The 21861-nt window shown below is 38.0% G+C and overlaps 3 protein-coding genes across 4 annotated transcripts; 2 read left to right on the top strand and 1 right to left on the bottom strand.

Annotated features, from left to right (window-relative positions):
* Positions 1-69: 69 nt before the first annotated feature.
* Positions 70-3118, bottom strand: LOC112557095 (protein-S-isoprenylcysteine O-methyltransferase-like). The gene is made up of 4 exons (XM_025226734.1): positions 2879-3118; positions 2179-2437; positions 1341-1558; positions 70-856 (listed from the first exon to the last, which is right to left on the bottom strand). Exons 1-4 carry the CDS (start codon positions 3080-3082, stop codon positions 674-676), a joined length of 864 nt encoding a protein of 287 aa, XP_025082519.1. The 5' UTR covers positions 3083-3118; the 3' UTR covers positions 70-673.
* Positions 3119-3243: 125 nt separating this feature from the next.
* Positions 3244-14614, top strand: LOC112557092 (cytochrome P450 4F22-like). Its single transcript, XM_025226727.1, has 12 exons — positions 3244-3718; positions 8184-8331; positions 8553-8740; positions 9428-9552; positions 9782-9844; positions 10116-10239; positions 10607-10751; positions 11250-11379; positions 11523-11653; positions 11994-12141; positions 12438-12503; positions 13503-14614. The coding sequence occupies exons 1-12, from the start codon at positions 3539-3541 to the stop codon at positions 13621-13623; spliced, it is 1569 nt and encodes a 522-aa protein (XP_025082512.1). The 5' UTR covers positions 3244-3538; the 3' UTR covers positions 13624-14614.
* A 1387-nt stretch (positions 14615-16001) lies between these two features.
* On the top strand, positions 16002-21790 carry LOC112557093 (cytochrome P450 4F22-like). 2 transcript variants are annotated; one of them, XM_025226728.1, is made up of 12 exons: positions 16002-16491; positions 16955-17102; positions 17307-17494; positions 17749-17873; positions 18090-18152; positions 18413-18536; positions 18904-19048; positions 19223-19352; positions 19496-19626; positions 19951-20098; positions 20417-20482; positions 20768-21790. In XM_025226728.1, the coding sequence occupies exons 1-12, from the start codon at positions 16345-16347 to the stop codon at positions 20886-20888; spliced, it is 1536 nt and encodes a 511-aa protein (XP_025082513.1). In that variant the 5' UTR covers positions 16002-16344; the 3' UTR covers positions 20889-21790. The 2 variants fall into 2 exon arrangements, with proteins under 2 accessions (XP_025082513.1, XP_025082514.1); XM_025226729.1 differs by having other exon boundaries at positions 16375-16516.
* Positions 21791-21861: the final 71 nt, after the last annotated feature.

Below are 21861 nucleotides of genomic sequence, written 5' to 3'. Positions count from 1 at the left end.
ACAAACAATTAAAACACTAAATTCGTGCGTTATTTCGCGAAATGGATCCAGCCTATCTAACTGTATATAAATCAGTGCTTCCGACATCATATCAATAGGGATATTGATACACATACTCCACTACCCCGGCCCCGCGCGGATGGTCGGCCCCAGGCCCCGCATGTTCTTAACGGTTCCTAACGCCGCCTCTGCCAAAGTGTTTCTTGGTTTGTGGGACTTTAAGTATTTCAGATGTTTCACATTTTGCCCCATTAAGGAGAGCCTTTACTATAACATTTATAAACTTACTGTCAAATACATTCTCAAATTCATTGTTTCAGAATTTAAGCTCAGATTACTTCAACTCAACTACTTTATCACCTTTTCACCATCTCCTGGATTTGTCACACCTTTGATATTTTTGTATCCATCTCAACAAAACATTCACTAACTCAAGCTCATAGAACATCACTTCTCTGTTTGATGTACTTGCCATTCATCCCTATGCCTGCTCTGCCATTCATACATTGTTATATTTGTTGTTAAACAAAGCCTCAACCTTGAGAAAAGAAAAGACATTTCATGCATGTGAGTTTCGCCAAAGCCAATTGTCACATACACAGCAGTTTCATGTATACCAGAGTGTCATAAAGGCTAGATTGTGTCTGCAGGCTGAACAATATATAAGGCTGTGTCAAAGTGGCACACGGAAACCTTTAATAAATGGAAGCCCTGTAGGAGTTAAGCGTTGATAGTTAAGATAGTCCTCCCCAAAAAAGTTGAGCAAGTGCCTTTCTTCATCATATATTCGTTCGTTGAAAAACCGCCACGACACCACAGCGTATCCTACCATGCACAGCGGATTTAGAAGCATTATCTGCACAAAATATGCAGCACTTTTGCATTATTATCTGCACAAATGGTCTGTGCATATCACACAACTATCTTGATATTTTTTAGCCACCCATACACTCAAACATGCAAATGCTTTCTTTCTCTCTATCTTCCTCACACACAAACACGCACACACTCCCTCCCTTATATAATGCCATATAATAATAAATCGCTTATATAATATTATGTATAATATTAGCAAACAGTGACATGTATACTAAATACTATCACTCAGCAGAACCTAAGTGTTTAGGTAAAACTGACTGCACAATTCAACCTAATTTTAAAAAACCAGCAGTTACTGAAAAGCTGATGTGTATCTATGTTTAGTTGAGGCTTTAAAAAATATCTGTTCTTATTTTCCCCTGAGAGTAAAAGGATGACATAGCACAGTAGAAAAATGAAATGTGAATAAATTACACATGTGTATAGAAAAGTTTGTTTTGCTTCTAAGCAGAATTTTTTACCTGGGTGCCAACGGACCACCAAAACCATCCAACATAGGAAGGATGACGAAACAGGCTGTAAACACCAGAAGTCACAAGATGGTGGTCAGAATGTTTTGTACGCTGCACGTAGTGGTTGAAGCTGATGCCAGCTGTCACCATGCTGATCTTCCTAAGTGCCTCACCTCCTAATGTCAGCAGCAAACCCACTACGCTTAGGATGGTGATCTGCTTCATCTCTGCAATCAAGCATGACAATAATTCATTAAAGGATTTGCACAGTGGCATCTACCTTTTAGTTTCTAGAGTGATGCTGGTCCACAAAGTGACTAGTGGAAACCAAAAATATCATAATACACTGGTTCTATACAGGTGTATTTAACTAACTGTCTCTTAGTTTTAGTTTAGTTTGTTTAGTTTATTTCTTGTTACTCCTCGAGGAGCATAGGGCCACAACAAAACTATCACTTAGTACTTATTAACAAAATTAATTTCTGAAGGCCTTTAGCACTTGCATTATACAAACAATCAACCTTTTCTTATATAAAAAATTAAAAACAATTAACACCATTTCATTACACATCTAGTTCTTGAGCCTAAAGAGCAGCCAATCCTTTGATGACTTTAATGTTTACTCAAATATGAATCAATAATAAGGTCACATGCCATATTATATGCAAGTCTTTTTTCATATTTTCAGAAGTGTGCCAAAATCAATGTGTATGGATCAGTAAAGAGAAATAATAAAAGAGGAATAAAGTTCATGAATATAAATATTTTCAATAGATAATAATATTAAGTCTGAAGTAAATAAATGGCAGATATACCAAACATAAATAGGTACAGAAAAATGACATACCTGGATAAATGAACCACTCCAGAAAGTATTCAGTGCAGCTAGCTACCACTGCCAGCTCATATTCACGACTGTGATCCAGTAAAAATGATTCCAGAGTTAATGAACGAGGATTTGTAGTTGCTGTGAAAAAGTATTCTGACCAATGAAAAAAACTGATGACTGTTAAATACCAACCAAATGTTGCCCATGATACACCAGAAAAACTCAGAAGTAATCCAGCTGCAAATGCTAGACCCAGATTCCCAGACCGCACCACTACCTGTAAATCAAGCAACCACAGAACTGATCATTTAATGATCCTGTAATAACTCATCTCTGCAATAAATAAATATAAAGCATGTAGTGTGGCAATTGTAAGCCTGCATACATCTAATTGTCTCTCTCTCTCACGCACACACACACACACACGCACTTAACTGAAGCATTAACATAAGCATAATATAGCAAGAGAACTTTCTAAAGTATTAAAAATGGAAGTGTATTGTAAAAGATTTTTTTCTTCTGTTTCCGGTTTATAACTGAGTTCAGTCTTTACCTTCATGGTCTAGAATGACAATTATTTGCCAAGAATGGGACATGCTGCCAAAAGATACGTACAAGTTGACGCAATGCCGAAAAAAAAACCCCAAGCATATATGATGATATTGTGAGCTACAGTAAACATCATTACCTCAAAAGACAAAACACAACTTAATCGTACCTGATATAAAACTCTATCGTTCCGACATGCCAAGACCATCAAGGTATTGTAAAGTACTCCATAAATTATTAGGAGAGGTATTTCAAAATCCCTCCATATCGGTTTCAGTGTCTGAATGGCAGTGAAAAGAATGGGTAAGAGGCAAGCCGCAACGCCGCCAATAAATGTACCAAGACTAACTTGTGCGAGTCTCGTGAACGCCATATTGTCAACGAACTCCGCAGCAACCACAAGCTCTGCAAGCTGATTGGCTTCGACAGTTTCTAGATTTACTTCCCATTAAGGCACTAAATGGGTCACGAATAGTCTCCCGTGCATCTGATGTCGACGAAGGCTAAGCTCGGCGTTGTTACAATTAAATTACCAGCAAGTAACACCTTGCTCAAGACCCCCTAGGCAAGAATAGAAGGAATGCCAATAAGCGACATCCTCGAATTATATTTAAGTATATTAAAAAATGATATTGTTTGAGTCCGCTGAAGTCTGGACTTTGATCCTAAAGCGGATTGGCTTATCGTCGAAGCGAGTAGTTTTATATTGTATCAATAGTGATTAAAGGCAGATTGCTTGTCGTTTAGGATCTGGTGTGAGACTTTCATTTCTTTTAGAGCAGCCTGACGAGATTGATCGTGTCGCCACAAAGAGTTTTCACAATCAAAGATGAATATTTTTGCTGACTCAGCAAAGGAACAAATCCTTTCATGGGCAATAGTGACCGCAACTGTGGTGCTGCTGGGGAAAGTGATCCAAGCTTTCCTTTCATTTAAGGTTTACGCAAGGATCTTTAACAAGTGTCCAGGGGAAACCGACTTTCATTGGTTATATGGAACTCTGCACAAGGTGAAGAGAGAGAGAGAGTGCTGTGTTTTTTCTGTTACTGATATAGTTTTATATGTATTTGTGCATGTATATGTGTACACATATGCAGGTGTTTGTGAATATATATATATGCATGAATATATGGATACAATAAAAAAAATGCGAGCAGCATCATAATACTTAAACAACTTAACCTCTATTACAAATTTCCAGAGGACCAGATATTGCCTTATGAAAAGTTAGTTTGAAATAAAAGAATCAAGCTTAATGGATTATGCATGCCTATAGGACTTGAAATAAGATTGAACCAAATTTCAGTTAAGGTGTAAAGAATTTTCTTCTTGCTTTACTTTGTGGTATAGAGTCCATGACCTGTTACAGGTCATTTGGGGATACCAATAATTGAGTGGTTAGAGCACTTGCATTTGAACAAGGAGGCACACCAAACTTCCCCTAGTCAACCAAGCTGTTGAGAATGGGTGCCTGACTCCATAGAGGGGTGGGGAAAAGTAATAGAAAGGGATAGGGGCACAACCCTAAAAAACAATTGGCACTAATAAGAGTGTATATCAGGGGTTCCCAACCTACTGCCTGTGGACCCAAACCATGACGGCGAAGGTGCCTCATGCGGTCCGCTTATTTTAACCAGACACAACATAATTTCAATTTTAATGTCATGATTCTGGCAAAACCACTATGTTCTGGCCCGCAATATTTTATATCATGTCCAGTGTGGCCCTCAAATGAGAAAAGTTTTGGCACCACTATAGTGTATAGCAATGTGGTCTCTAACACTCACTCCAACATCAACCTTCACCTTTAGATTACAGAGGATTCAATGATCTGATACCCATCTAGTTCCATTTCTATTGACTGTGATCTTCCAGACTTTGGATACATAAGTATGTTTTGGCTGAGCATAGTTTTGTTTATTAGCATATGCTTAAAACCAAAGTGTACAGTGCTATTTTTTATTGCCAACAAATTGTTTTGTATGAACTGAAGGATTTTCTATACTTTATTTGTTAGCCTTCCTGCCTTCTGTTGCACATGTAGAGATAATGCTAATCCCACATCTAGGAATCCCCTGTAGTTTCGTATTTAGTGATGAACATGGTTCTTTAGGTGTGTGAATTATAATGTAATATTTTCAGGTTACTGTTACAAACTCCATACTTCCTTGTTCCAGAAAGCTTTTTATTGTTTACGAAGTGGATGTAAGCACATGAATATGAGTTGAATATTTTTCCCTAATAAAGGGTGAAAAAAAAGGCAGCTTCCAGACATTTAACGAATAAGTATTATTGTGACAAGCAACATTGGTATTTTTACTGTTCTTTTTTGTATGGAAAGCAACTAAGCAAATTTACCAGCTTACAACTGATGCCCTTAGTAAACAACCCAGAGACAACATATGCTATGATGGGCAAAGATAAGGTGACCAGGCGTCCCGCTTTAGGCGAGACAGTCCCGCTTTTGACCTCGTGTCCCGCCTGCTAATCGGGCGGGACGCCCAATGTCCCGCTTTCTGGCAAGTCCATCAAATGTCCCGGTTGTCTTTAAAAATCACTTTTTTCGGCGTTCTTTGACGGTGACGACACCATCATTGGCACGTGTCCCGCTTTTGCCCCCGAAACGTCTGGTCACCTTAGGCAAAGAGCTTGCCCACAGAACATATACAAACACATTAGAAATGTGAATAACGTGAACAAATTTTGGGGTCTCCTTTTAATTTAAAGTTCAAGTTTGAAGTGTCCTAGGATTACATTCAGAGCTCCATTTTTGAACTTTCAACAATCTATATTGCCTTGTTTCTTATCTATCTGATAACAGAAAACTGGTGCAAATGTACCCAACGTTCTGTACATTGATAATATGGACTGTTTTCCACAATGAGGACATTATAGTCAGACTATCTAAGTAAATTGTAGAAATATTGAAGTACTGTCTCAGTTATTATGGGCTGTGGTTTGATACTCTTACTTTTCAGTATTTTAGAACTGGTTCCTGATGATTAGGATAATCTTACTTTAGTTATTTGAGTATAGATGTGTGACGTGCAGATTTTTCTTTATCTATAGTACCTTTCTGTCTGTCCATCTCTCTTGTCTGACAGTTCGTTTATCTTGCTCTATTCAAAATAAGCATTATGCACCCCTATAAATTTAAACAGATGTTTCAATTTCATTGTTTTTGATTTTAACAAATGTAAAAACCGATCACTGCTTTATGCATTGCTTCACATTTACAGTCTGGTCCTTTAATTATTTACTCAGAGAAACACCTAATTTTCCGAGTTGTGCAATGAAGCACTCAACAAAATTGTCAAGTGAAGAATTTACAAAATGCTTACAATGAAAACTCATATATGTATGCCTTCCGTTTGACCTGGAACGAGTGTTGATGCAAGATATGATCAGTCAGTGATCGTCCATTGAAAGCACCTCGTTGGTGGGTGGTTGGGGGAGCACATGGACAGGACCCGCCACTTTTCCTTTTTTAGGGCGAAAGTGAGCAGGTCCTGTACAGGACGACCAGACCACTCTTTGATATGATTCTTCCTAAGGCCACCGTTGCGTCGACCACCCTCCAAGGTGTCGTGAAGGATATAGTCTTCGACAAGGTGTCGTGGCCACATGGCCAAAGATAACCATCTTACGTCGCTTGAAAGTAGAGGTTCTCCTAGAACAGTGATGCCCAACCTTTTTCGGCCTGCGGGCCATACACATTTCCGACAAGCGTGTCACGGGCCGCTTCACCGCAAAAATACAAAAAAAGAAAAAAAAATAGAGCAGATATTACTTTTATTAGAAACAAGTTGTACTTTCCATTAATTATGTAGTAATTAGTGGGATATTTGAAGTTTTTTTCCCCGAAACCAACTTCTGAATGTCCGGCTGCATCGTAGAGACACCAAGTCGGAGCACTGAATGAAAATGTTCGTCCATCGAAAAAAAGATTGAGAGACGCCCCTACGTAGGGATAAATACTTCTTCTTCCCTTTTTTCGTTTTTTATGGTTTTTTTTTTATATTACTATAAGGTGACCAGATGTTTCGGGGGCGAAAGCGGGACACGTGCCGATGATGGTGTCGTCATCGTCAAAAAACGCCGAAAAAAGTGATTTTTAAAGACAACCGGGACATTTAATGGACTTGCCAGAAAGCCAGAAAGCGGGACATTAGGCGTCCTGCTCGATGAGCAGGCGGGACAAGAGGTCAAAAGCGGGACTGTCCCGCCTAAAGCGGGACGTCTGGTCACCTTATTACTAACATGCCGATTTCCTGCACTGTGGGCAGAAGTTTCGCGGGCCGGATATGGCCCGCGGGCCGTAGGTTGGGCATCCCTGTCCTAGAAGATATTAAACAGCACCGGCGATAGGCAGGGCCGGTTCTACCACTAGAGGAATTAGTCGCATATTGGGCGCAGTCACTGAGTAGGGGAAGAGGGATGCAAAAATAGCTTTCTATTTTGTTTTTTAACTGAAGAGAAATGTTAGGGGAAAATATCATTTTCATAGAATAACACTTGCAGCCGTTGAAGGACATCTTTTCTCTGCCTGTAGGTTCACCACCCTTGGTTCTCAGTACATGTGTTACAGGAAAGCCTCATCATCCGAAGGCACATTTGAACAGCACCGGTCATAGCCAGATACATAGGGTACACTCTTGACGCACGCCTACTGTGGTGCGAAAGTAATCTCATATAGGTGGTTATTCAGCATTACTGCGCACTCATTAAGCTATATTACAGCGCGCTTTGGTGACTTGAATGAGGATTTCTTCCATGTTGAATTTTCACATCACATGCCATAGCCCCTCATACCAGACTCTGTCAAATGCCTTTTTAAAGTCAATGATGTTGCGGTAGAGGTCCCGTACGTCCCGGCCCTGGGCCGCCGAGAGCCAGCACGGGCCCCGACACAGACGATCTCTCTGGGCCCCTTGTAACTATATAATCGTAAATTATTTTTCAAGTATATAATAATATGTTTACAACCAGACTCCCCCCTCTTGTCAGGCCTGCGTCCAGCTGATGCTGAAGATATTTTTCTATAAGGATGGGACAGTTGAAGATCTGCTCAACATATGATAGACCTTTGCTATAATTTTTGTTTTGAATTAAATCATTTTTTTCTGTCACCAGGTACAGTAATTGAGAAAGATACATTTCAACAACCCACACTGTGCTGATGTGTCAAAGAATTTTCTTGTCCTAATGAATGAAACATACAAAACTGACATTGTATATAATTTGTTTCAACATCCAAGAATGGACAACGCTGTAATGAAGCAAATGTCAGACAATGGTAGAGAACTATAAGAGGATGAGAATTGGTAGGAATGTTGTGTAGGTGTTCCTGATGTGTAAAGAAACTATTAATGAATGATTTAAAAAAATCTTTTTAATTTTATTTTTGTTTATGAAAAATATCAAATGAGAGAGGCATTTAAGAGAATATCAACATTTTGTGTTGTATCTGATAGTTTCCTGGTCCTAATGAGAGAGGCATACAGTATGACATAGAGAACATGGAGAAACGACCTCGATTTACCCGAGTTTGGGCGGGACCTTTCACCCCCATCTTGCTTATCTACCATCCTGAATTGATCCGTCTCATCCTTAAAACTTCAGGTAGTTGTGGCAGTGGATTTGGTTGAAATTATCGGTTTGTATAAGTTAACTCCTGAAACTATGTTTCTTGTCAGATAAATGAAAAGATAATGTAATGTACGCTACCAGTATTTTTAGCATATATCTATGTAAATATATTTACCACGCGTGACACTAAATGTATTATTGGCAGTATGTATACACAGTCTATAAACTAGCACTTCTTGTGACTTCTTTTGCAGCCCCCAAGCCACGTGGAACGCTGTTGGCATCAGTTTACGACATGGGATTGGGATGGCTAGGTGAAGGGCTACTGATCAGTAATGGTGCCAGATGGGCCCGGAGCCGTCGTCTGCTGACACCTGCCTTCCATTTTGATATATTGCGCTCGTATGTTGCAATCGAGAACAGAGCCTGTGACATCCTGCTGGTCGGTTTTCATAAAAGTACTTTGTATTATAAGAGAATTGGTGCTTGGTTTCCTTTTCATCAAATGGACCGCTTTGTTGTGTATATGAGTCATTTTCTGTTTCTTAACATCTCTAAAATCTGATTCTCGGACCTATACGATTCCCTATCAGAAAAAGAAAACTATGAGATGGCATTCTTTCTCTCGCCATGGCCATTTAGTCTAAAATAACTTTTTCTGTCCACCATTCAGATACTGCACACCACATGTAAAGGTCTTTAAAAAACCTACCTCTGATCTGTGTACTGCCCCAACAATAACACCCACTCCACCCCTGAAACATTCAAGTACTTTTTCTATGCATATCTAAATGCATAGGCAATTGATAAGATGAATAAAAGTGTCTGGGTGTGATAATTTTTTGGTCATTTGCTATGCTTGTTTAAATGTATGGGCCAATCAGGTACACAGATTGTTTAAGCATAATTTTTTTTCCATCATAAGGTGTTTGCATATAAATTATCATCAATCATCATCATTACAAAATGGCTGGTCCTTCACAAAACTTTGACACTAGATAACCCCCACAGAAGTATCTTGATTATAGGAGAGGACTGATAGAAGGTTTTTCGAATAGAAGACCATTGCTATTGAGGTTGCTATTGAATTGTTGCTGTAATGTGTGTTATGCTGTTTTTGTATCCTCAGAGCAAAATTCAGAAGCAAGCAGACAGTGGAAAACCATTTGAGGCATTTGATTATGTCAGTCTTTGTCTCTTTGACATTCTGCTGCAGTGTGCATTTTCTTACTCTAGCAACTGTCAGACCACAGGGTAAGTTAGCATCAGTGTCATAATGCCAGAAAACATTGTAAATTACCTATTTTTGTGTGATCACATGTTCTGTGTGCATTAGTGTGCACATATTTGCATATTTGTGTGTGTGTGTGTGCGCGCACGCTCTACCACCAGTTAAAGGGCACCAGATCTTAAAGATGCAGATAGTCTCAAAAACCTGTTGTTCCAGACTTAACCAGCCTTTCACATTTTTGTGTGTTGACAGCAATGAAGACCCTTATGTCAGTGCAGTGAATGAGTTGCTGAAGCTGTGGAGTGATCGCTCACTGTGAGAATTACAAATATTACAACTCTTAAACAATTTACAGCATGACCTTTTTATGTTTCTTTGTTTGGTCACATTAATTGGTCTATCATGATTTCTTTAAGGTCATTTTATCGCTAGTATGTTCTGCCTATTGAGAGAACTTAATTTTTTTTATCTTTGCATGGATGTTTAAATCTTACTGTTTATTCTTTCATAAAGGCAGCTTTTGTTCACTGACTTACAGGAAAATATGTATTATCATGTTTGTACATTCTCCATTCTGTTTATCAAGACAGCCATTGCATTTAGTGGAATTTGTGTACCGACTGTCAGCGAAAGGCAAGCGATGGTATCAGCTTTGTGACTATGTCCATACTGTGTCTGAAGATCTCATAAATAAAAGACATCAGCTCTTGGTAAGCTGTTATACCTGTGTACCATATACAATTGTCTTATGTCTATTCTTATGGACGCTGTGTTTACTTTCATAGATCTGGTTCCTAGCTGGATCAGAAAGGTCTTTGTCTACAATGCAGGAAATATCCATCAATTCAATTTTTGTTTTATTCATTTTATGATAAAAGTCTTATTCCATCATATTATTATCATTTAGATTCTTCTTTGATCCATGGATTGACATGGTGTGAGTTGTATGTTGCATTACTGATAATGTGAAATTAACTTTCATCCTATAATATCATGTCTTATGTTAAAATACTCTGTTAATGATATAATTTCTCTGAATTTAGTTAGAATTTGATGTGTTGTTACTGATGTACACAGAAAGAGAGAGCTGATAACCAAGATTCACCAACCAAGAAGCAAACTCTCAGCTTTGTGGACATTCTTCTTACAGCAAGAGATGAAGATGGGAAAGGGTTGTCTCTACTTGAGATTCGCAATGAAGCAGATACTTTTCTTTTTGAAGGTATACCTGTAGTACTTGTCTTTTTCTGAAATTCCTTCCTTATTGATTACAATGGGACCAGCATCTTTGCTTAACAAATCTGTATTTTTCCTTACTTCAGAAAGTTTAGGTGGGATGGATGCTTCACAAATTCTGCACACATGCAAGGCCTGCACAGTAGATCCAATTATTGACCCATTGCATCTTATAGTTACAACTATTGTCTTGTTCCTCTCTCTCCTCAAACACATTTTCTTGGTTTTAAAATGGTCGACATCCTTTACTAAGCTGTCTATTGTGATTTCTTGGCGACAAATTCTTTCTTTTTAATTTGTGCCCCAAAGTCAGCATTTCATCTATTTACATCACTTCTTCCTTTAGATTATGAATTGCATGTTCGCTAAAGTATGGCTTGGTACACCTAATGTTTAGTCTTATAGTAAGGGTGGATGCATTATTAAAGAAGAAAAAGGAAAGAGTTTTTTTCCACAGTCTAGTATTAATTATTTGTGTGAACAGGATTTGATACCACAACTAGTGCACTTTCATGGACATTGTACAGTTTGGCTCGATGGCCACAACACCAGGCCCAGGTTCAAGAGGAAGTTGATGCTTTGCTTCAAGACAGAGAAACAGATGACATACTTTGGTATGTGCCATTACCTCTGACAGTTTAACTGATTAACATTTTATAGAGTTGCTTACACTGTGTTTAGTAGGAGCATAGCACAGTAAATGTGCTGGGGAAGTTGTTTTCCCTATCATTTGTCAGGCTGTTTATGTTATGGACAGGGATGATTTGAGCCAGTTACCTTACACAACAGCATGCATCTATGAGGCAATACGCAACTATTCTACAGTTCCCTTCATTGAGCGCATGACAGACAAACCACTAGATATTGATGGGCATCAGATTCCAGCAGGTAAAATTAGATATGTGTCTTGGTAGAGCTTGCTGAGATTTGTACTAATGCCTAAAGGCAGGAATAGATCTGTATTCACCAGACAGGTCTAGTCTTACAATCAGGGGAAAAAACATATTTTTTCACTTAGTTAATTATGTTTATTCTCCTGCAGATCTTTGAGCATTTTCTTGTTTCAAAAATTAGCATTATCAGTTTAAAAATGAATCTGTGTCTAGAAGCCTGTGCGAAAGTAAAATTTTCTGCATTTTTTACTCTTGCACAAGGAATATATAATCTCAATGTGTGTTTGTGTGAGAGAGACATAATGACTGATGTTTGCATTTGATATATGAAATAGGTACCTATGTGGCCTGTCACTTGTGGATGCTGCATCACAACCCAACTGTATGGGACAGACCACATGAATATCTGCCAGAACGTTTTCTTGGTGACAGATCCATTACCATGGACCCTTTTCAGTTTGTTCCTTTTTCTGCAGGATCAAGGTTTGTTATTTTAGCAGTTTAAAACCCTTCTTGCTGTTACCACAGACCTCAAGTATTACTAGACAATTGTAACCTGATAATCAGTTGTGGTCTCAAAGAAAGAAGGGAGGTAGGGAGACATAACTTGATGCATAACAATACCATTTGTGTCTTAGAATAAATAAAATTACTAGGAAACGATGTTACTTAGAGGAGAAATAGCAAATTTTTGAGGATATGTTTAGGTATGAAAAGTCACTATTAAGATAGGATCACTGATCACCTGGCAACGATTAAAAGTCTAACACCTATTGCAGGAACTGCATTGGCCAGAACTTTGCCATGAAGGAACTTAAGATTCTGGTAGCACGAATTTTCCACCGGTGAGTGTGGTCATTTACTGGAGAAGGATATAGGGGATCTGTATCAGAATGTAGCACACCTTTTGATGTTTTCTGTATCTGTAACTTAGAGTTATTTAGATCTCTGTGATGGAAGCAATTTTGGTATGATTTTTACAAATAAAAATCAAGACTTTATAAAGGCATGTACACAAATAAGGAGTTCTAATGAAATCCTCTAGAAAAGAAGCTCTCATTAATTCTTTTTTATTCTTTCTCACACAGAATAAAAAAAATCACATTGTAGTCTGATAAGTTTCACACTCCTGCTCGAAGCCTTTGCTCCTTCTCAGACTCCTGCATTCTATCCCTCCCTCCCACAAAGACAGTGATATCTGGACAACGGATGTTCTCCCTCTGTGCTACTAAGCAGTGAAATTCTTCCACATCACATTCGCCATTCTGACTCCAAGGCTACATTCAAATGTTCTCTGAAGACATATCTTTTCACAAAGTACTATCCCTGAATTACTTTACTATTTTTAATTCCTTTCTTTGTCTGTCATGTTAACCATCATCTATTGACTCCATCTTACACTGTTTATAGTTCCCTTCAAACCTTCATCCACTGCTTTTATGCTCTACTCTTGTACTTCATCTTTATGTTGTTCAATATGCCTATATGTACCTCACCTTCCACTGTTATCTTTATCATTACTGGTCTGCGCAGAGAGTTTAAAGTTGCTTGGTTTACAGTCCACCTTTTATTTTCTCACTTAATGGGTCAAAACCTGGCATTCAGAGACATGTGCTTCACCAAAAGGTGTATATTTATAAGAGTTTGAATGAATCAGGGCATCAGCTACAGTATGGATCCATTTACTGTATATATTTGGAACTGGAATGCCAACTGTGCTAGTTAAAACATTAATCTATGTAAATATGTTTTTATGTTCACCTTCTTCAGTAATGGGCCATGGCCTACACAATATGGTCAAAGTCTCAAACAGTATCATTAGTGAATTTTTTACCCTTTTCTAGATTCCACCTTGAACTCGACCCTGGTCATGAGGTCATGAGGACACCACTGGCAACTTTCAAGACAGAAAATGGTATCAAACTGATAGCCAAGATGCGCAAATCCACTGGAGGAAATATGTGATTACACATCTCCTTCAACCAGAGATCTGGGGATACTAGTGACACAATCCCTTATCCCCAGCCTGCTTTAGTCCTACCCTAGTTTTGTTAGGCCTTACAACCTGTCTCTACAATAAGACAACATGTCATGTTATGTGCATGTCTTTTTCATATTTGCAAATCATGTGTGAAGATGTGCTATTATTCTATTTATACAGTACAGTCTGAAGGCATGATAATCTGAGAGTATCCAAGTCTTAGATGACTTTATATTAATCAATATATTAATCAATAAGATGAATGTGTGTAGACCAGTAAAAAGGAATAATAAATGAATAAAATTCATGAACATGGATATTTACAATAGATGAGTACAGCAAATGGCAGATATACCAGAGACAGGTACAGAAAAATGACATACCTGGATAAATGAATCACTCCGTAAAGTATTCAATGAAGCTAGCTACAGTGCCAGCTCATATTCATGACTGTGATTCAGTAAAAATGATTCTAGAGTTAATGAGCAAGGATTTATAGTAGCTATGAAGAAGTATTATGACCAATAAAAAAATTGATAGTTGTTAAATACCAACCAAATGTTGCCCATGATACTGTATCACTCTAGTAGTGTATTAAGTTATGTCTTTGTTTATAGAAGGTAGGGGTCAACAGTTCCCAGGACTGTCCCTTCCTCATGCCAGACTTGAACTGCCCATCCACGGCCACTGGCGACTGGACCTATTGTTACGAAGTTGCCTGAGCCACTTGGGGAGACCATGACCAGACAGGGCGGGGTGGGGGTGACCACGGGGGAGGTGGGGAGGGAGATGAGAAAGGTTGTGACGAGACCATCAGGAAAGGGGGTGGATGGTTCTGGAACATTCGATGCGAGATAGAATAAGTAGTGTAGCTTTACAGTTGAGAGAGGCTTTTTGATTTTGGAAGTGAGAGTGGAGATGGCTAGTCAGCCGCCAAGTTAGACTGTGAATAAAATCTACGGTTTTGCGGCAATTTTCATCTTTGTTGTGTTCTTGTATGACTAGCTGGAAATTGTATACTATACAGACTTGAAACTCAACATCTGCATGTGTAATTAATGTTTGGGTGTTCCTTGCTGTGAATGGGGCCCAGCCTTGGTTCACCCCTTGGTTAGTAGATTTTTTTTTTCCTTCTTCTTTTCCTTTTCTTTGTCTTTTAAAGAAAGAAGGAAAAAAGTCCACTGACCATGGCCGGGCCCCCTTCACATCTGCGGGCCTGGGTACACCAGACCCCCTGTTCCCCTCCCCTCTCATAAGGCCTGAAATCAAGCACCCACATGTAAATCATACATTTAATAACATGTGAAAACTGCTCTTTCATATTTGAGGATTCTGCAAAACTATACTTTCCTCTTAAATAACTTGTATTCTCAATAAGAATAAAAGATATATTTATGAAAATTGTTAGCCTACTTACACAGTGGAGTAGGAAGTTGCTTGGCTTTGAAGGGGGTAGGGGTACTCCATGCTGACAGTGAGTGACGTTCACATTCTTGCCTCCTCAGTATCTTTTTTTATAGTGTAGCTGCTGCCCCCCTCCCCTGATTCCTACGATACATATAATTCTCTCTTGCACACAATAACTCCCACATATAAGCTAAACATAGCCAAGATTGAGTGTTTCTTTGGAATTAAAAAAGGATGCATATTGTAACAAATGATTTTTTCTGTTGTGTCCTGGTGTATAACACGAGTGAAGTCTTAACGCTAAAATGTAAAGTTTTCTTTTACGGTCGTGTAGGCCAATTATTTGCCGAAAATAAACGCGTCGCCAAATCCGATGTATAAAATTTGACGAAGAATGATAAAGAAAACTACGGTTAGCGAAAACTGACACGTGCGGCAATGGTCTAATGTAAAAATACTGTGAGTTACGGTAACAAGCGTTGGTTCAACTTAATCGTACCTGATATATCATGCGATCTTTATGCCTACCTGTATAACTGCAACGTATCGTACGATAATCGTATGATACGTATAATCACGAACTTGTCGACGGATCCGTGGTATAATAATAGGAAAGATACTTCAATTAAATCCTTCCATATCAGTTTCAAGGCCTGACTGGCAGTGAAAAGAATGGGTAAGAGGTATGGTTGGGTGGTTTATTTAGCAGCAATTAAACGTGCTTCCACCGTTAGGTGATCTTGCACTATGTAATCGCGACACTACCGGGCGCCCCTGTAAGGGGTATGCCGCAACGCCATCAATAAATGTACCCAGACTAACTGAACGCCATATTGTCAGCGATCTCCGCAGCAACCACAAGCTCTGCAAATTGATTGGCTTCGATAGTTTCTAGATTTACTTCCCATTACGGCAGATTGGGTCATGAATAGTCTCCCGTTTGATGACGAAGAAAAAGAAACTAAGTTCCTCGTTAAAATTAAATTACCAGTTACTAAGTTTTACTGACCCCTTCCCACATGCCAATAGCCGACATTTTCAAATTATATTTTACTATATTAAAGACTGATATTATTCGAATCCGCTGGTCTGAACTGTGATCCTAAAGCGGATCGGCATATCACTGGAGTTATTTTAGAGTGTATATATGGAGATTAAAGGCTGGTTACTTGTCTTTTAAGATCTGGTATGAGGACTTTGTTTTTATGAGAGCAGTCTGAGGAGATTGATCGTGTCTACCACAAAGAGTTTTCCCAATCAAGATAAATATCATTTTTGCTGATTCGCCAAAGGAACAAATGCTTGCATGGGCAGTAGTGACAGCAACTGTGCTGTTGCTGGGGAAACTGGTCACAGTTTTCCGCTCATTTAGGGTTTACGCAAGCATCTTTAACAAGTGTCCAGGGGAAACCGACTTTCACTGGTTATATGGAACTCTGCACAAGGTGAAGAGAGAGAAGGAGAGAGAGTGTGATTGTATGTGTGTTTTTTAATGTTACTGATATAATTGTACATTCATTTGTTTTTGCATGTATATGTGTACACATAATGCATATGTTTGTGAATATATTTTATGTGTGTGCATATGATCAAAGAGGAAAAAAGTATAGTCTCAGACCAAAAAATACACAAAGGAAATTAAGGTGGCTTAATGTTTTGAAATCAAAGAATTAAGCTTAATGGATTATGAATACCCACAGGACTTGTAAGAATGCTGTTGCTGCATTTGAAAGGAAAAAGTACTTGAGACAGTGAGATTCAGTAGTAAGCTGGTGTGGGTATTTCTGATATATAATAAAAAACTTTGATGGTAACTTTTTAAAATTCACTTTTGCTTATAAAAAATGTGAAATAACAGGAAAAGAAGCATTTAAGAGAGCATCAACATTTTTATGTTGTATCTGACAGTTTCCTGGTCCTAATGAGAGAGGCATACAATATGATACTGACTGTATGGAGAAGCGACCTCGGTTTAGCCGAGTTTGGGCAGGACCTTTCACCCCTGTCTTGTTTATATACCACCCTGAATTGATCCGTCTCATCCTTAAAACTTCAGGTAACTGTGGAAGTGATTTTGGTTGAAATTGTCATTGTGTATAAACCAACATTTGAAACTGTTTTTTGTCAGATACATGAAAATATAGTGTACTTTACCAATATTTGTAAGCATATATATTTAGCATGTATGTGTTTGACAATAAAAGCGTAATTGGCAATATATATACACAGTCTAAAAATTCTTGTGAATTTTTTTGCACAGCTCCCAAGCCACGTGGAAAGCTGTTGGTATCAGATTACGACATGGGATTGGGATGGCTAGGTGAAGGGCTATTGATCAGTAATGGTGCCAGATGGGCCCGGAGCCGCCGTCTGCTGACACCTGCCTTCCATTTTGAGATCTTGCGCTCATATGTTGTAATTGAGAACAGAGCCTGTGACCTCCTGCTGGTTGGTTTTTCATAAAGTGCATGGTGTAGCGAAAATGTTGTTGATCAACACTGTCGTCATCACTATCGCTCTCCTTCTCATTATCATGAAAATGTGTGGTATTTCACAAAATTTTGACATTATAAAAATAACTCCCATAGTATCGTGATTATAGGAGAGGGCTCTTGGAAGGTTTTGCAAATAAAATATTGTTGCTAATGAGGTTGCTATTGAATTGTTGCTGTTTTATGTATTATGCTTTTTTGTATCCTCAGAGCAAAATTCAGAAGCAAGCAGACATTGGAAAACCCTTTGAGGCATTTGATTATGTCAGTCTTTGCCTCTTTGACATTCTCCTCCAGTGTGCTTTTTCTTACTCTAGCAACTGTCAGATCACTGGGTAAGTTAGCATCAGTGTCATGATCCAGTAAACATTGTAAATTACATATTTTTTGCAGGACCACATGCACTAGTTGTGTATTAGTATGCACAAGTATCATATTTGTGTATCCGCACGTGTGCTATCACCCATTAAAGAGCTTAAAGATGCACATAATTTCAAAAACCTATTGCTCCAGACTTAACCACCCTTTCACAGTTTTGTGTGTGTTGACAGCAATGAAGACCCTTATGTCAGTGCTGTGAATGAGCTGCTGAAGCTGTGGAATGATCGCATACGGTGAGCATTAGAAATATTACAACTCCTAAACCATTTACGGCATGACCTGTTTGTATTTTTAGCTTGGTCAGGCTAACTGGATTTTTTTTCATGTCTAAGGTCATTTTATCACTATTATTTTCTGCCTTTTGGGATAACTCAATGATGGTATTTTTGAAGGAGATTAAACTTTTGTTTTTTTTTTAAAAATGCAGCCTTTATTTACTGGCTTGCAGGAAAATCTGCATAACTTTTGTACATTTTTCATTCTGTTTATCAAGACAGCCATTGCATTTACTGGAATTTATTTACCGACTGTCAGCAAAAGGCAGGAGATGGTATCAGCTTTGTGACTATGTCCATAATGTGTCTGAGGATCTCATAAATAAAAGACATCAGCTCTTGGTAAGCTGTTATACCTGTGTACAATATACAATTGTCTTATGTCTATTCTTATGGACGCTGTGTTTACTTTCATAGATCTGTTTCCTAGCTGGATCAGAAAGGTCTTTGTCTACAATGCAGGAAATATCCATCAATTCAATTTTTGTTTTATTCATTTTATGATAAAAGTCTTATTCCATCATATTATTATCATTTAGATTCTTCTTTGATCCATGGATTGACATGGTGTGAGTTGTATGTTGCATTACTGATAATGTGAAATTAATTTTCATCCTTTAATATCATGTCTTATGTTAAAATACTCTGTTAATGATATAATTTCTCTGAATTTAGTTAGAATTTGATGTGTTGTTACTGATGTACACAGAAAGAGAGAGCTGATAACCAAGATTCACCAACCAAGAAGCAAACTCTCAGCTTTGTGGACATTCTTCTTACAGCAAGAGATGAAGATGGAAAAGGATTAACCCTACTAGAGATTCGCAATGAAGCAGATACCTTTCTTTTTGAAGGTATACCTTTGATAGCTGTCAACAACCCTACAGTAATTCCTTCATTATTCTTTACACTATGACTAGCTTTCCTTAAACAGTCTGTATTTTCTTTATTTCAGAAGGTAAGAAAGAATCAAGAAAAGAGGTTTTGATCACAGTCTAGGACTAATCATCTTTTATCTATGAGAACAGGATTTGATACCACAACTAGTGCACTTTCATGGACATTGTACAGCTTGGCTCGATGGCCACAACACCAGGCTCAGGTGCAAGAGGAAGTTGATGCTTTGCTTCAAGACAGAGAAACAGATGATATACTTTGGTATGTGCCATTACCTATGACAGTCTAACTGATTAGCATTTTATAGTGTTGATTAAAATGTGTTTAGTAGGAGTATAGCACAGTAAATGTGCTGGTGAAGTTGTTTTGCCTATCATTTGTCACACTGCTTATGTTATGGACAGGGATGATTTGAGCCAGTTACCTTACACAACAGCATGCATCTATGAGGCAATACGTAACTATTCCACAGTTCCTGTCATTGAGCGCATGACAGACAAACCACTAGATATTGATGGACATCCGATTCCAGCAGGTAAAATTAGACATGTGTCTTGGTAGAGGCTGCTGAGATTTGTACCAACGCTGAGTGGCAAAAATAGATCTGCATGATCAGACAGGTGTAGTCTTACAATCATGGGGAAAAAACCCAAAAATTTATTCGCTTAATTATATATGCTCCTACAGATCTTTGAGCATCTTCATATTTCAAAAGTAAGCATTACTTATCACTTAAAAAAATAAATCTGCGTTTAGAAGCCATGAAAAAGGAAACTCTGCATTTTTACATTATATATTTGTGTGTGTATGTGTGAGAGCGAAATAATGATTGTATGTTTGCACATGATATATGAAATAGGTACCTATGTGGCATTTCACTTGTGGATGCTGCATCACAACCCAACTGTATGGGACAGACCACATGAATATCTGCCAGAACGTTTTCTTGGTGATAGATCCATTACCATGGACCCTTTTCAGTTTGTTCCTTTTTCTGCAGGACCAAGGTTTGTTATTTTCATTTTAGCCAGTGTAAGCCCCTTCTTTCACCTGCTATTATTACATATCTTAGGTATTACTACACAATTGTAACCTGATCATCAGTTGTGGTCTCAGAGAAAGTTGGGAGGTAGGGAGACAGAACATGGTGAATAACAAATACCATTTTTGTCTTAGACGAAATAAAATTACTAGGAAATGATGTTACTATGAGGAGGAGAAACAACAAAGTGTTGAGGACATGTTTAGGTATGAAAAGTCACTATTTTTGGAAGATAAGATCACTGATCACCTGGAAATGATTAAAAGTCTAACACATATTGCAGGAACTGCATTGGCCAGAACTTTGCCATGAAGGAACTTAAGATTCTGGTAGCACGAATTTTCCACCGGTGAGTGTGGTCATTTACTGGAGGAGGACATGACAGATTTGTATCAGAATCCGGCACACCTTTTGTTTTTTGTTTTTGGTACCTGTAGTTTTAAGTTTATACTGAAAAAGTAGTAACTGAGGCAGTTTTGGTATGATTTTTACAAATAAAAATCAAGAATTTATAAAGACATGTACACAAATAAGGAGTTCTAATGAAATCTTATAGGAAAGAAGCTCCAAAGAAATTAGTTCTTTCTTTTTCTTTCTCACACAGGATCATTAGTGAGTTTTTTTCTTCTCCTAGATTCCACCTTAAACTTGACCCTGATCATGAGGTCATGAGGATGCCACTGGCAACTTTTAAGACAGAAAATGGTATCAAGCTGATAGCCAAGATGCGCAAATCTACTGGAGGAAATATGTGATTCCACAACTCCTTTAACCAGAGATCTGGGTATACCAGTGACATGATCTGTTATTCTCAGCTTACTGTAGTCCTACTTTAGTTTTAATAGCCCTTACACCTTGTCACTACATTTAAATGTACACCCTGTCTGTACATGTCACTAAAGGTTTTTACAGTATAGATTTGTTCTGCGTGTTTTTGCAATATCAAGTGCCTCTGTTTTTAAATTTTGAATTTCATGTCTTTTGCACTGTACATTTCACAGGAGTGTTTGACTTTTATTTTTCCTCAATGACTTTCAAATTTCCTACAAGTGCTGGTCTTTTCTACATGATGCCATAACAGTTTCTTCTGTTTCTTCTACTGGTATGGACCATTATCATGTTACAATGAATTGCATGGCCATATGAATAGTCAACTCATTTATGCTAAGCAAAATAAATATTGAATTAGAGTGATTATGGAATGAAACACTTGATACTCCAGCCAAAATTGTACATTTGTTGTTAAAGTACATTATTTTGTATCAGTTTATGTAATTGTAAAGTTTATAATTAGTAAAGCATATATATACATCTAAGTATACATGCCTACAAATGAATTAAGAATGGGCAGTTATGCCTAGCAGACTTTACCAGCAGGTTAAAAAACCCAGAAAAATACAAGAGGATGCAATGTAAAAATGAGAAGAGTAGTTTTGGAAGTTTATCTTTTTCAACAAAGGTGTGGTGAAAGGAAGCAAAGGTTTCTATGCACAAGCAAAATTCAGAAATGGGATTAAGAATGAGTAACCTTCCAGATAAATTAGGATAATGCGCAGTGAAGTCTGGTTGTAGCAGGTTATATTCCTTTATGTTGTTATACATACTATAGCTTTAGATTGGAGAATCGGGTGTGATAAAGTTTTTGATTTCCTTTGAACCTTGTGTTTATGTTTCTTTGGATGCGTCAAAAGCATGTGTTATGTAAAACTGATGTTGGTGTGAGATCTA

This window comes from Pomacea canaliculata, linkage group LG2 (assembly GCF_003073045.1).
Source record: "Pomacea canaliculata isolate SZHN2017 linkage group LG2, ASM307304v1, whole genome shotgun sequence".
In the NCBI taxonomy this organism is placed as follows: Eukaryota; Metazoa; Mollusca; class Gastropoda; order Architaenioglossa; family Ampullariidae; genus Pomacea; species Pomacea canaliculata.
This window is presented reverse-complemented; position numbering and strand designations above follow the sequence as displayed.

Bases quoted from the DNA above. Each gene is read 5' to 3' on its own strand.
- LOC112557095 (XM_025226734.1), bottom strand. From the start codon at position 3,082: ATGGCGTTCACGAGACTCGCACAAGTTAGTCTTGGTACATTTATTGGC. The intron at 2,438-2,878 runs GTACGATTAAGT...CTTGATTTACAG, and splicing joins ACGATAGAGTTTTATATCAG to GTAGTGGTGCGGTCTGGGAA. The intron at 1,559-2,178 runs GTATGTCATTTT...GCTTGATTGCAG, and splicing joins GGAGTGGTTCATTTATCCAG to AGATGAAGCAGATCACCATC.
- LOC112557092 (XM_025226727.1), top strand. From the start codon at position 3,539: ATGAATATTTTTGCTGACTCAGCAAAGGAACAAATCCTTTCATGGGCA. The intron at 8,332-8,552 runs GTAGTTGTGGCA...CTTCTTTTGCAG, and splicing joins TCTCATCCTTAAAACTTCAG to CCCCCAAGCCACGTGGAACG. The intron at 9,845-10,115 runs GTGAGAATTACA...CTGTTTATCAAG, and splicing joins CTGTGGAGTGATCGCTCACT to ACAGCCATTGCATTTAGTGG.
- LOC112557093 (XM_025226728.1), top strand. From the start codon at position 16,345: ATGCTTGCATGGGCAGTAGTGACAGCAACTGTGCTGTTGCTGGGGAAA. The intron at 17,103-17,306 runs GTAACTGTGGAA...TTTTTTGCACAG, and splicing joins TCTCATCCTTAAAACTTCAG to CTCCCAAGCCACGTGGAAAG. The intron at 17,874-18,089 runs GTAAGTTAGCAT...GTGTGTTGACAG, and splicing joins AGCAACTGTCAGATCACTGG to CAATGAAGACCCTTATGTCA.